Genomic DNA, 12165 nt, shown 5'->3' with positions numbered 1-12165 from the left:
TTTGCAATTACTCGAGTCCACACTTCACACAACAAAGTTATTTTGGGGAGCTTGAGAAAGTTCAAAGTCGAATATGTTTAAGATATACTATATGGCACCTGACCATCACAATCATGTGTTCCTTCCCCAAACTGCTGCAACACAATTTACAGCATGTTTTTCTTTGCTGTACCACTACAGTTTTCCTTAACTGGAACTAAGAGACTCAAACCTGCACCACCTTGACAATGTACCTGTTCACAGAGGGAGCTTCATGAAGACATGGCGTGTTAAGGTTGCAGTGGAAGAACTGGAGTGTCCTGCACTGATCCCTGACTCTGACTCAACCCCACTGAACACCTTTGGGATGAACTGGAACACTGATCCCAGACCTCACTCTGTATATCTAACATTTATATGTTTCTTTTGGGTTCTGTGGGGCCCTCTTCCCAAAACATGCCAGAAGGTGAACGGTCTAAAGTAATATTCCCATTCAGTTTTCCAGTGTTTTAATGTTTTTAATATTTAATATCATGAATGTGGACATTTTCTGATTTGTATCACGACATGACCCAGAGAACAGTTTAGGGTAGCTCCTCGTTAGTATAGGTGACAGTTACGTGGAAGACCAGGGTTCGATTCCCCGATGGGTAGAGTTACCCAATCTTTTCCTTTTTTGGATTATTCGTCAAAAGAATATGTTTGGGTTTTTTTATATATACTTAAGCATAACTCCTAACATCGTTTTGTGCAATTCCTCGTTAGTATAGTGGACAGTATCTCCGCCTGTCACGCGGAAGACCGGGGTTCGATTCCCCGACGGGGAGGATCAAACTTTTTTTGGTATCTTTTCCATAACTCGGGATTATTCATCAAAAGGGTGAAACTCCAATTAAACTTATGTGGCTAATTTTTAGAATAAACACTCAGACATGACGCTGAAAGATGTTTAGGAGTAAGTCCTCATGAGTATAGTACAGTATTTCACCCAGAGTTTCTTCTCAGGACACAGCCATGCCTGCATGATAGTCAACATTAATGCCTGCAGTTCCAGTTATGACAAGACACTGTATGCCCTCAAGTTCTCTGTCACTGCCACTCAGGTAACACATTTACACAAGTATGGACACTGCAAGCCTTCAAGTTATGGCATCACCACACAAGTTACACACACAATCATTTTGTTATAGTTATTTTCTAAATACTCAAGCATGAAAATGAAGCGGTTTAGCGCAACTCCTCGTTAGTATAGTGGACAGTATCTCCGCCTGTCACGCGGAAGACCGGGGTTCGATTCCCCGACGGGGAGACTTAAACTATTTTTTTTTTATCTTTTCAATAACTCAGGATTATTCATTGAAAGGATCAATTAAGCTTTAGGTAGCTAATTTTTAAAAAATAAATAGTCAGGCACGGCCCGAAGAACCGTTTAGGGCAGCTCCTTGTTAGTATAGTGGGCAGTTACATGGAAAACTCGTAGTGCACCATACAACAACAACAATAACAGAACTAACTAAGAGTAAAATTAAGTTCGCCGATTACACGACTGTGGTGGTTCTCATCAGTCATGATGCTTGTCATACAGGCCAAAGAGTTCAATCTTTGTTGCAGCAGACCAAAGAGTTTGGGAATCAACACTCAGATAAATACATCTTATTTAAAAAATAATAAATAGCGCCATCTACTGGCGATACTGGTACTGACACCCCTATAACCTTAGGGCAACTCCTCGTTAGTATAGTGGACAGTATCTCCGCCTGTCACGCGGAAAACCGGGGTTCGATTCCCCGACGGGGAGGCACGTTTCCTTTTGTACCTTTTACACAAGTATGGACACTGCAAGATTTCAAGTTCTATCATGACCACACAAATTACACACACACAATCATTTTGTGATGATATTTATGTTCTAGCTGGTCCATGGTACTGCCTTTAAGAGTTGTGGGGCTTATATCCTCTCTTTGCTGCGTGATGACTTTGCCCCTGCTGACCACACCCTGATGGAGGAGGTGGAGGAGGAGATGAGTGATGGAGAGCATGATGCTGGCATGTTCGAGCCTGAGGTGAATTACTGATGGTGATATCTTGGCTGTAACCTCTTCTCACTGACCCAGGCATCTACAGTGTGATGCATATCTTTTTGTACCTTTTCTACAACTCTTGATTATTCATCGAATGGATGACAAACCAGTTAAATTTATGTGGCTAATTTTTAGAATAAACACTCGGGCATGACACTGAAAGATGTTTAGGCATAACTCCTAATGAGTATAGTGTACAGTATTTCCACCTGTCACCCAGAGTTTCTTCTCAGGAAACGGCCATGCTTGCATGTTGGTCAACATTAATTCCTGCATTTCGTTACGATGAGACACTGCATGCCCTCAAGTTCTCTACCATTGCCACTCAGGTAACACTTTTACACAAGTATGGACACTGCAAGACTTCAAGTTATGTCATAACCACACAAGTTACACACACAGACACACACACAATCATTTTGTGATGATTTTTATGTTCTAGCTGGTCCATGGTCCTTCCTCTAAGAGTTGTGTGACCTACATCCTCTCTTTGGTGCGTGATGACTTCACATGCAACTTGACTTCAGGTAACAGAAACATACACACACAGTAAAACATACAGTGTAGAATAGAAATGTATCAGTATGTGTCAGTTAATGGATACTGTAACTGTTCGTACAATGAAACACGATACACTAAACTGATGGTCAGATTGGTCAGATTGTCAGATGGTCAGATTCCAGAGATGGTCAGATTCAAGAGCTCAGTGCAGCCCTGAGAGAAAAGGCGGGAGGAAGCACTGCTCCTATTTTTCCTTCTCTGCTGGAGTGCGATGGACCGCTGCGATCTCTGTGCATAGCTTCATCACACAAACACAGCAACCAGCATGTACAGAGCTGGAGAGCACTAAAGCCAAATTAGCACAAATTAAAGCTGAGCTGGAGAGCAGTGCAGAGCTGATCTTTGCATTCACTGTCAAACACTGTCCTTTTGCACATAGTCACTGTTCTGTGTCTTGTTTGTATACACTACCTTTTCATCCTGTGCACTTATGTTGTATGTTTAGTTTTAAAGAATGCACCTTGTAGTATAGTTTAGCTCTATGTTTTTCTGCGTCACCTGTACTTTGTTTTTGTTCTGTGTAGCACCTTTGGTCTAGGAGGAACATTGTTTCATTTCACCGTGTACTGCATCAGCTATAAGTGACAATAAAGCTTCTTTGACTTTGTATAGGTGGTGCAGGAAAAGTGCATTGATGAGCTCTTGGTTGGGGAGATCACAGTCAGTACACAGTAAAACATACATTGTAGAACAGAAATGTATCAGTATGTGTCGGTTTATAGATGCTGTAACTGATTGTACAATGAAATACGATACACTAAACTGTTCTGTCTGTCTGTCTGTCTTTGTCTCTGATTGCAGTGAAACGATGGAGAGAGAGAGAGAGAGAGAGAGAGAGCTGATGGAGAATCAGTGTGAGAACAAAATCAACAACCTAAAGAGCAGCTTAAAGAAATATTACAGTCAGCATCTGAAGGTAAAACACATTAATGAACTCAACAACACTTTCTATGAACCATTACTGTATTATTATTATTATTATTATTATTATTATTATTATTATTATTACTATTATTATTATTATTATTATTATTATTATATCCTATTAAATGAAACATTCAACACTCATGGCATTAAGTGCTCATCCTCATGGGATTAAACAGCACACACACATTGTACTAAACGCTCGCTCGCACACCCACACACACACCAAAAACACTCAGAATTAAACACTTGCTTATGCTCATGGCACTACATGATCACACATGCCATTATAAACTCAGCGTTAAACATTCACCCTCATGGCAATAAACACTCATGTGGTCTGCATTAACTGTTCGCTATAATGATTAAACACTCACAGTATTAAACACTTACCCCACAAGAGAAAACATCCTGGATGTAGATGATGTAACACTGAGCCGCATCATCCGACTCATTCAGCTGCTCATGAAGCCTGGAAATGGACACAGACATGGACACACACCCCAAGCTCATGAACACTGATACACATCATTACATATCCCTTGGCCGTAACAGTAGTAGTAGTAGTAATAATAATAATGATAATAATAATAATACTTGGCAAGTTTGATCAGTGCCATTCTCTCCACATCTCCCACTGAATACGCCCACCAGTAACACTGCAACACACACACACAATCACCATCCAGTTTGGTATTAACATAATTTAGCGTGATGTTTAGAGCTACCAACCTTTTTGGCTTCAACTTGCTGTGAGAGTTTTTCATAACATTCACCAAGAGCTACAAGCATACGGGAGTCATTCGGTCTGAAACATAAAAACACACACATTCAGTAACAACGCTGCCAAAGCAAAAACAGATTCAAAATAACGGCATGTCTTTTTTCCTTTGACCAATGACCCATGAGTGAGTTAGTCCCACTGTAACTAAATACTGGTGCTGAATTTAGTTCTAATCTTAATGTTCAGAACTGCAAAAACTCACAATAAACACTCACAGATAAACACATCTTATCTATTAAAATTAATAAATATCGCCATCTACTGGCGATACTGGTACTGACACCCCTATAAGCTTAGGGCAACTCCTCGTTAGTATAGTGGACAGTATCTCCGCCTGTCACGCGGAAGACCGGGGTTCGATTCCCCGACGGGGAGGCACGTTTCCTTTTGTACCTTTTCTACAACTCCTAATTATTCATCAAAAGGATGGCACACCAGTTAAACTTGATGTGGCCAATTTTCTGAATAAACACTCAGGCATGACACTGAAAGACATTTAGGTGTGTGTGTGTGCACACACATATACACACACACACACTGCAACACAAGTCATTTCACCCATTAAAAATGAGCATGGCTAAAACAGTCAAATGGTCAGACACTCTTAGAGAGAATAGTTAGAGAAGCAAATGGACAGGCAGCCAAATATTCAGATGAATAGAGGTGGTGTATATCTCTTCACTTTAAATATTTAAATACACACACCACTTCAAATATTTGTATCTGTTATAACAAAAAATACTTCTGCTGCATTCACTGTCAAACACTGTCCTTTTGCACATAGTCAGTGTTCTGTGTCTTGTTTGTATACACTGCCATTTCATCCTGTGCACTTATGTTGTATGTTTAGTTTTAAAGAATGCACCTTGTAGTATAGTTTAGCTCTATGTTTGTATGTGTCACCTGTACTTTGTTTTTGTTCTGTGTAGCACCTTTGGTCTAGGAGGAACATTGTTTCATTTCACCGTGTACTGCATCAGCTATAAGTGACAATAAAGCTTCTTTGACTTTGTATAGGTGGTGCAGGAAAAGTGCATTGATGAGCTCTTGGTTGGGGAGATCACAGTCAGTACACAGTAAAACATACATTGTAGAACAAAAATGTATCAGTATGTGTCAGAGAGAGAGAGAGAGAGAATCGGCCTGAGGACAAAATCAACAACCTAAAGAGCAGCTTAAAGAAATATTACAGTCAGCATCTGGAGCAACATTCCTGGCAGAGTTCTCAGGGAGTGTGCAGAGCAGCTAGCAGATGTCTTCACTGACATCTTCAACATCTCGCTGAGCAGCTCCATCATCCCTACGTGCCTCAAGACAACGACCATCGTCCCTGTGCCAAAGAAGTCTACGGTTTCCTGCCTCAATGACTACCGTCCCGTCGCACTCACACTAATCGTGATGAAATGCTTCGAGAGGCTCGTCATGAGGCACATCAAGTCGCTGGACCCCTTGCAGTTTGTGTATCGTCCTAATCGTTCCACGGACGACGCCATCACCACAACCCTCCATCTGGCCCTCACACATCTGGACTGTGAGGACTCCTACGCTCGAATGCTGTTCATAAATTTCAGTTCAGCATTCAACACAATCATCCCTCAGCAGCTGATTGAGAAGCTGAGTCTCCTGGGCCTGAACACCTCTCTCTGCAACGGGATCCTGGATTTCCTGACTGGGAGACCTCAGTCAGTCCGGATCGGAAGCAGTATCACACTGAGCACTGGAGCTCCTCATGGCTGTGTGCTCAGTCCATTGCTGTTCACTCTGCTGACTCACGACTGTGCGGCAATGCACAGCTCCAACCACATCGTCAAGTTCGCCGATGACAAGACCGTGGTGGGTCTCATCAGCAAGAACGACGAGTCAGCATACAGAGAGGAGGTGCAACATCTAACAGCCTGGTGCAGAGCCAACAAACTCTCCCTGAACGTCGACAAGACCAAAGAGATGGTTGTTGACTTTAGGAGAGCACAGAGTGACCATTCTCCGCTGTCCATCGACGGATCCTCGGTGGAGATCATTAAGAGCACCAAATTCCTTGGTGTCCATCTGGCGGAGAACTTCACCTGGTCACTCAACACCAGCTCCACCACCAAGAAAAGCCCAGCAGCGCCTCTACTTCCTGAGGAGGCTGAGGAAAGCCCATCTCCCTTCCCCCATCCTGTCTGTGTTCTACAGAGGGACCATCGAGAGCATCCTGAGCAGCTGCATCACTGCCTGATTTGGGAACTGCACCGTCTCAGATCGCAAGACCCTTCAGCGGATAGTGAGGACAGCTGAGAAAATCATTGGAGTTTCTCTCCCCTCTATCACGGACATTTACACCGCACGCTGCATCCGCAAAGCTAACAGCATTGTGGCTGACCCCACACACCCCTCACACACACTCTTCACCCTCCTGCCATCTGGATAGAGGTACTGGAGCATTCGGGCCCTCACAACCAGACTGTGAAACAGTTTCTTTCCTCAAGCCATCAGGCTCCTCAACACCCAGGACTGAACTGTTCTACACTCTCTCACACACACACACACACACACTCTCACTCAGGACTGAACTGTATATCAACTCTCTGTCTCTTTCACACAGATACACACACACACTCTCTTGACTGTGTGGACACGCACACACACGCACACATAATTTATATTGTTCATTACTTATTGCACTACCTCTACCTGTCATCCGCTGCTATAGTTATATTTATGTTTATTTCTATTTGCACTACCTCAACCGCTGCTGTATATTTTTGCACAATACTTTTTTTTACATCATTTCACTTTATCTTATTTTATTTCACTTACATTCCATTACACATGTTCTTTTCTTTCTTTTCAGCGCTAAGTGTCCTGTGTTCTTTTGTGTTGTCTTTCTTGTATTTATTGTCTTTTGCACTGTATTGTCTATGCTTTGTTTGCACCTAGCTGCACACTTTGCACTTTACGTGGCTAAGAGTAAACTTCTGTCCTAGCTCTGTGGTGTTGTTTTTGTGTTGAACTTGTTGTTGTATGTTTATGTAGCACCAGGTCCTGGAGAAACGTTGTTTCATTTCACTATGTACTGCGTCAGCTATATGTGGTTGAAATGACAATAAAGCTTCTTGAATCTTGAAAATCTTGAATCTTGAATCCTGGAGGTAAAACACATTACTGAACTCAACACTTTCTATGAACCATTACTGTATTATTATTATTATTATTATTATTATTATTATTATTATTATTATTATTATTATTATTATTATTATATCCTATTAAATAAAAATCAATGTGGCCATTCAGCAGTTTGTCACAGGTTTTATGACGGATACCCTCCCTGACGCAACCCTACCATTTAATCCGGTTTTGGGATCAGAATTGAGAATTAACTCTTCAGTGGCTGGGTTATAGCCCTGCCCGGGAATCGAACCCGGGCCACGACAATGAGCGAGATAAACAGAACTTAGTTATTAAAATTAATAAATATCGCCATCTACTGGCGATACGTCGAAGTTTAGGATAACTCCTCGTTAGTATAGTGGACAGTATCTCCGCCTGTCACGCGGAAGACCGGGGTTCGATTCCCCGACGGGGAGACTCATAGCTTTTCTACAACTCGTGATTATTCATGGATGACACTGAAAGATGTTTAGGTGTAACTCCTCGTTAGTATAGTGGACAGTATCTCCGCCTGTCATCCAGAGTTTCTTCTCAGAACTTGGCCGTGCCTGAATGGTAGTCAACTTTAATTCCTGCAGTTCCAGTTACAGTGAGATACTGCATACCTTTCTCTGCCATTGCCACTCAGGTAACACATTTACACAAGTTTGGACACTGCAAGACTTCAAGTTCGGTCATCGCCACACAAGTTACACACACACACACACTCATTTTGTGATGATATTTATGTTCTAGCTTGTCCATACACAACGATAATTTCAGGGATAATTAACACCCGTCCCTGGGTTGAAGTGGGGGTATTGGGAGCAGGGAGCTAAAATGTGCAGGACATGGGATTCTTCATTACCAGGGTTGAGAAACTGTGCTGCAACCTGTGCAGCCTTTCCTCTGTTCATACTTATACATTCCTGTCACACACATAGCATTTATTATAACTTTAAATCAGTTCACCTTTAAGCCTCATTTACAGTAACAATCTGTTCATGAAGCTGAAGCACAGAGTAAGGCAGGATTTCTGTAATTAACTACTCATTCACAGCTAATTAGTGTCGTACCCATTAGTGCCATGGTAATAAAGGTAAATATTACAAAATATTGTAAATTTTTGTATCTAAAATCACTTCTTTACGATGTTTATTTAATCATTCATCTCTTTCATTGACAGTATTGGTTTATTATTTAACAGTTCTGATCCAAAAACTTTAAAATCCTCAACCAAAAAAAAAAAAAACCTCACCTACTACTTGGATTTTTGGATCTCTGCAGGGATTAATACTTAATGAGACACTAATCAGTCATCTAATCAGTGACTAAGAGATTTAGAGAGAATTAGCCTAGCTGTGTGTATGCACACTGTTACACAGAGCTGCACAGCAGTGCAAGGTGTATGAAACAGCACATGATAAGCTTCTCGCATCAAACACCTCCTCTGAAATATTAGGGCTGTTACTAAAACTACTACCATGTACAAACATGCTAGATACAAACCCTGAACAACTCCCGCAAACACTAAGGAGAGGCACAGGCATTCTCTATTTAACACAAGAACAGAGAACATGTTTGCTGATCGAACATCGAGTGCAGTTTTATTCAAAAGTTATACAAAAGCTCAAAGAATCAAACAGGTGAATATTTAATCATGTGACCTGAACTACACCTCATAGACATCCGGTGCTCTGACTAAACACCAGCAGGAAGTGCTCTGCTCACTGTCTTCATCATCAGTGAAAGTCAGACCACCACCTCTTCCTGTATTTTTCCCTGTGTGCGTTGTTTGTCGCTAAGGATAATAACATGATAAAGTGAGAACTATGTCTGTGTGTGTCAGGGTGTGATGGAGGACAGGTCCAGAGGTGACACTCTCCTAATGGGTGTGGTGGTGGTGTTGAACACACTCTGTAGTGTGTGTGTGGTTGTGTTCAGTGGATTAAACACACTCTGCTCAGACGATGATTCTCCCTGTTCCCGTACAGCTGAGATCTGACGCAGTAGAGCTTTTGCCTCCTCACGTACCTGCACACACACACACACACACTCGGATTAAAAACTTTAGGAGTGCTGCGTATGTTTACTAATTAATAGTGTGTGAGATCACTCACTTCATTGTAGTCACAGCAGCGTTGTGCACACATTGACGCCTCGTCATACAGTTTGTTCTTGAAGTAGTACTGACCAAGATAACGCAGTGCTGTGCTCACCTCCGCATGCTCCAACTGCTCCTGTATACGGAGCACACACACACACACACACACACACACAGAGCTTTTTAATTTCATTCTCATAGTGTTTATCAGACACACGGTATGACTGTATACGGTATTTAGGCACAATTACATTTTCCAAACTTTTAATTAAATATTAAAAAACCTAAGCACTGTCATTAAAAGACACCATAAGTTTGGCAATAAACATTTAATACATTATATTAACATTTAATACTCAAAATGATGCCATTAACACTCACCCTCACCATAAAAACTCAAAGGATAAAACATTCCTGCTCACAACACTTTCACAACATTCAACACTCATGGCATTAAGTGCTCCTCCTCATGGGATTAAACAGCACACACACATTGTAATAAACGCTCGCTCTCACACACACACACACACACACACACACACTCAGGATTAAACACTTGATTATGCTCATGGCACTAAATGATCACGCATGCCATTATAAACTCAGCCTTAAACATTCACCCTCATGGCAATAAACACTCATGTGGTCTGCATTAACTGTTCGCTATAATGATTAAACACTCACAGTATTAAACACTTACCCCACAAGAGAAAACATCCTGGATGTAGATGATGTAACACTGAGCCGCATCATCCGACTCATTCAGCTGCTCATGAAGCCTGGAAATGGACACAGACATGGACACACACCCCAAGCTCATGAACACTGATACACATCATTACATATCCCTTGACCATAACAGTAGTAGTAGTAGTAGTAATAATAATAGTAATAAAAATAATAATAATAATCCTTGGCAAGTTTGATCAGTGCCATTCTCTCCACATCTCCCACTGAATACGCTCGCCAGTAACACTGCAACACACATACACAATCACCATCCAGTTTGGTATTAACATAATTTAACGTGATGTTCAGAGCTTTTTGGCTTCAACTTGCTGTGAGAGTTTTTCATAACATTCACCAAGAGCTACAAGCATACGGGAGTCATTCGGTCTGAAACATAAAAAACACACACATTCAGTAACAACGCTGCCAAAGCAAAAACAGATTATGTCATTACCGCACAAGTTACACACAATCATTTTGTGATGATATTTATGTTCTAGCTGGTCCATGGTACTGCCTTTAAGAGTTGTGGGGCCTATATCCTCTCTTTGCTGCGTGATGACTTTGCCCCTGCAGACCACACCCTGATGGAGGAGGTGGAGGAGGAGATGAGTGATGGAGAGCATGATGCTGGCATGTCCGAGCCTGAGGTGAATTACTGATGGTGATATCTTGGCTGTAACCTCTTCTCACTGACCCAGGCATCTACAGTGTGATGCATATCTTTTTGTACCTTTTCTACAACTCTTGATTATTCATCGAATGGATGACAAAGCAGTTAAATTTATGTGGCTAATTTTTAGAATAAGCACTCGGGCATGACACTGAAAGATGTTTAGGCATAACTCCTAATGAGTATAGTGTACAGTATTTCCACCTGTCACCCAGAGTTTCTTCTCAGGACATGGCCATGCTTGCATGTTGGTCAGCATTAATTCCTGCAGTTCCAGTTACGATGAGACACTGCATGCCCTCAAGTTCTCTACCATTGCCACTCAGGTAACACTGTTACACAAGTATGGACACTGCAAGACTTCAAGTTATGTCATAACCACACAAGTTACACACACACACACACACAATCATTTTGTGATGATTTTTATGTTCTAGCTGGTCCATGGTCCTTCCTCTAAGAGTTGTGTGACCTACATCCTCTCTTTGCTGCGTGATGACTTCACATGCAACTTGACTTCAGGTAACAGAAACATACACACACAGTAAAACATACAGTGTAGAATAGAAATATATCAGTATGTGTCAGTTCATGGATACTGTAACTGATCATACAATGAAACACGATACACTAAACTGATGGTCAGATTCAAGAGCTCAGTGCAGCCCTGAGAGAAAAGGCGGGAGGAAGCACTGAGCTTATACTCAAAACACTTGGTATGCTGGAATGCCACATGCTTAGTTAGTATGCTGGTGCTTATTTTATTACAAATCAAAAAATGTTATATAATAATTAGGTATTAAATTCAATTGATAATCTTATTGTTCAAAACTGCAGTTTGCAGTTTGGGAATAAACACTCACAGATAAACACATCTTATTTATTAAAATTAATAAATATCGCCATCTACTGGCGATACTGGTACTGACACCCCTATAACCTTAGGGCAACTCCTCGTTAGTATAGTGGACAGTATCTCCGCCTGTCACGCGGAAGACCGGGGTTCGATTCCCCGACGGGGAGACACATATCACTTTGTTCCTTTTCTACAACTTCTAATTATTCATCAAAAGGATGGCACACCAGTTCAACTTTATGTGGCCAATTTTCTGAATAAACACTCAGGCATGACACTGAAAGACATTTAGGTGTGTGTGTGTACACACATATACAAACACACACTGCAACACAAGTCATT

The 12165-nt window shown here is 41.4% G+C and overlaps 1 protein-coding gene and 6 non-coding genes across 7 annotated transcripts; 6 read left to right on the top strand and 1 right to left on the bottom strand.

Moving 5' to 3' along the window:
- The first annotated feature begins 734 nt into the window (after positions 1-734).
- On the top strand, positions 735-806 carry trnad-guc (transfer RNA aspartic acid (anticodon GUC)). Its single transcript has one exon. It is a non-coding gene; the product is annotated as a tRNA-Asp (tRNA).
- A 410-nt stretch (positions 807-1216) lies between these two features.
- On the top strand, positions 1217-1288 carry trnad-guc (transfer RNA aspartic acid (anticodon GUC)). Its single transcript has one exon. It is a non-coding gene; the product is annotated as a tRNA-Asp (tRNA).
- A 417-nt stretch (positions 1289-1705) lies between these two features.
- trnad-guc (transfer RNA aspartic acid (anticodon GUC)) lies at positions 1706-1777 on the top strand. Its single transcript has one exon. It is a non-coding gene; the product is annotated as a tRNA-Asp (tRNA).
- A 2855-nt stretch (positions 1778-4632) lies between these two features.
- On the top strand, positions 4633-4704 carry trnad-guc (transfer RNA aspartic acid (anticodon GUC)). The gene has a single exon. It is a non-coding gene; the product is annotated as a tRNA-Asp (tRNA).
- A 3122-nt stretch (positions 4705-7826) lies between these two features.
- Positions 7827-7898, top strand: trnad-guc (transfer RNA aspartic acid (anticodon GUC)). Its single transcript has one exon. It is a non-coding gene; the product is annotated as a tRNA-Asp (tRNA).
- A 1309-nt stretch (positions 7899-9207) lies between these two features.
- LOC131345586 (cell division cycle protein 23 homolog) lies at positions 9208-10421 on the bottom strand. Its single transcript, XM_058378531.1, has 3 exons — positions 10266-10421; positions 9582-9701; positions 9208-9495 (listed from the first exon to the last, which is right to left on the bottom strand). Exons 1-3 carry the CDS (start codon positions 10383-10385, stop codon positions 9307-9309), a joined length of 429 nt encoding a protein of 142 aa, XP_058234514.1. The 5' UTR covers positions 10386-10421; the 3' UTR covers positions 9208-9306.
- A 1497-nt stretch (positions 10422-11918) lies between these two features.
- Positions 11919-11990, top strand: trnad-guc (transfer RNA aspartic acid (anticodon GUC)). The gene has a single exon. It is a non-coding gene; the product is annotated as a tRNA-Asp (tRNA).
- The last annotated feature ends 175 nt before the right edge of the window (positions 11991-12165 follow it).

Source organism: Hemibagrus wyckioides, linkage group LG25 (assembly GCF_019097595.1).
Source record: "Hemibagrus wyckioides isolate EC202008001 linkage group LG25, SWU_Hwy_1.0, whole genome shotgun sequence".
In the NCBI taxonomy this organism is placed as follows: Eukaryota; Metazoa; Chordata; class Actinopteri; order Siluriformes; family Bagridae; genus Hemibagrus; species Hemibagrus wyckioides.
The sequence above is the reverse complement of the archived record's forward strand: the minus strand, read 5'-3'. Positions and strand labels throughout refer to the sequence as shown.

Coding starts and splice junctions, on each gene's coding strand:
- LOC131345586 (XM_058378531.1), bottom strand. CDS start 10,385: ATGAGCTTGGGGTGTGTGTCCATGTCTGTGTCCATTTCCAGGCTTCAT. Junction 9,702..10,265: donor AGGATGTTTTCTCTTGTGGG/GTAAGTGTTTAA, acceptor CTCCGTATACAG/GAGCAGTTGGAGCATGCGGA. Junction 9,496..9,581: donor GCTGCTGTGACTACAATGAA/GTGAGTGATCTC, acceptor GTGTGTGTGCAG/GTACGTGAGGAGGCAAAAGC.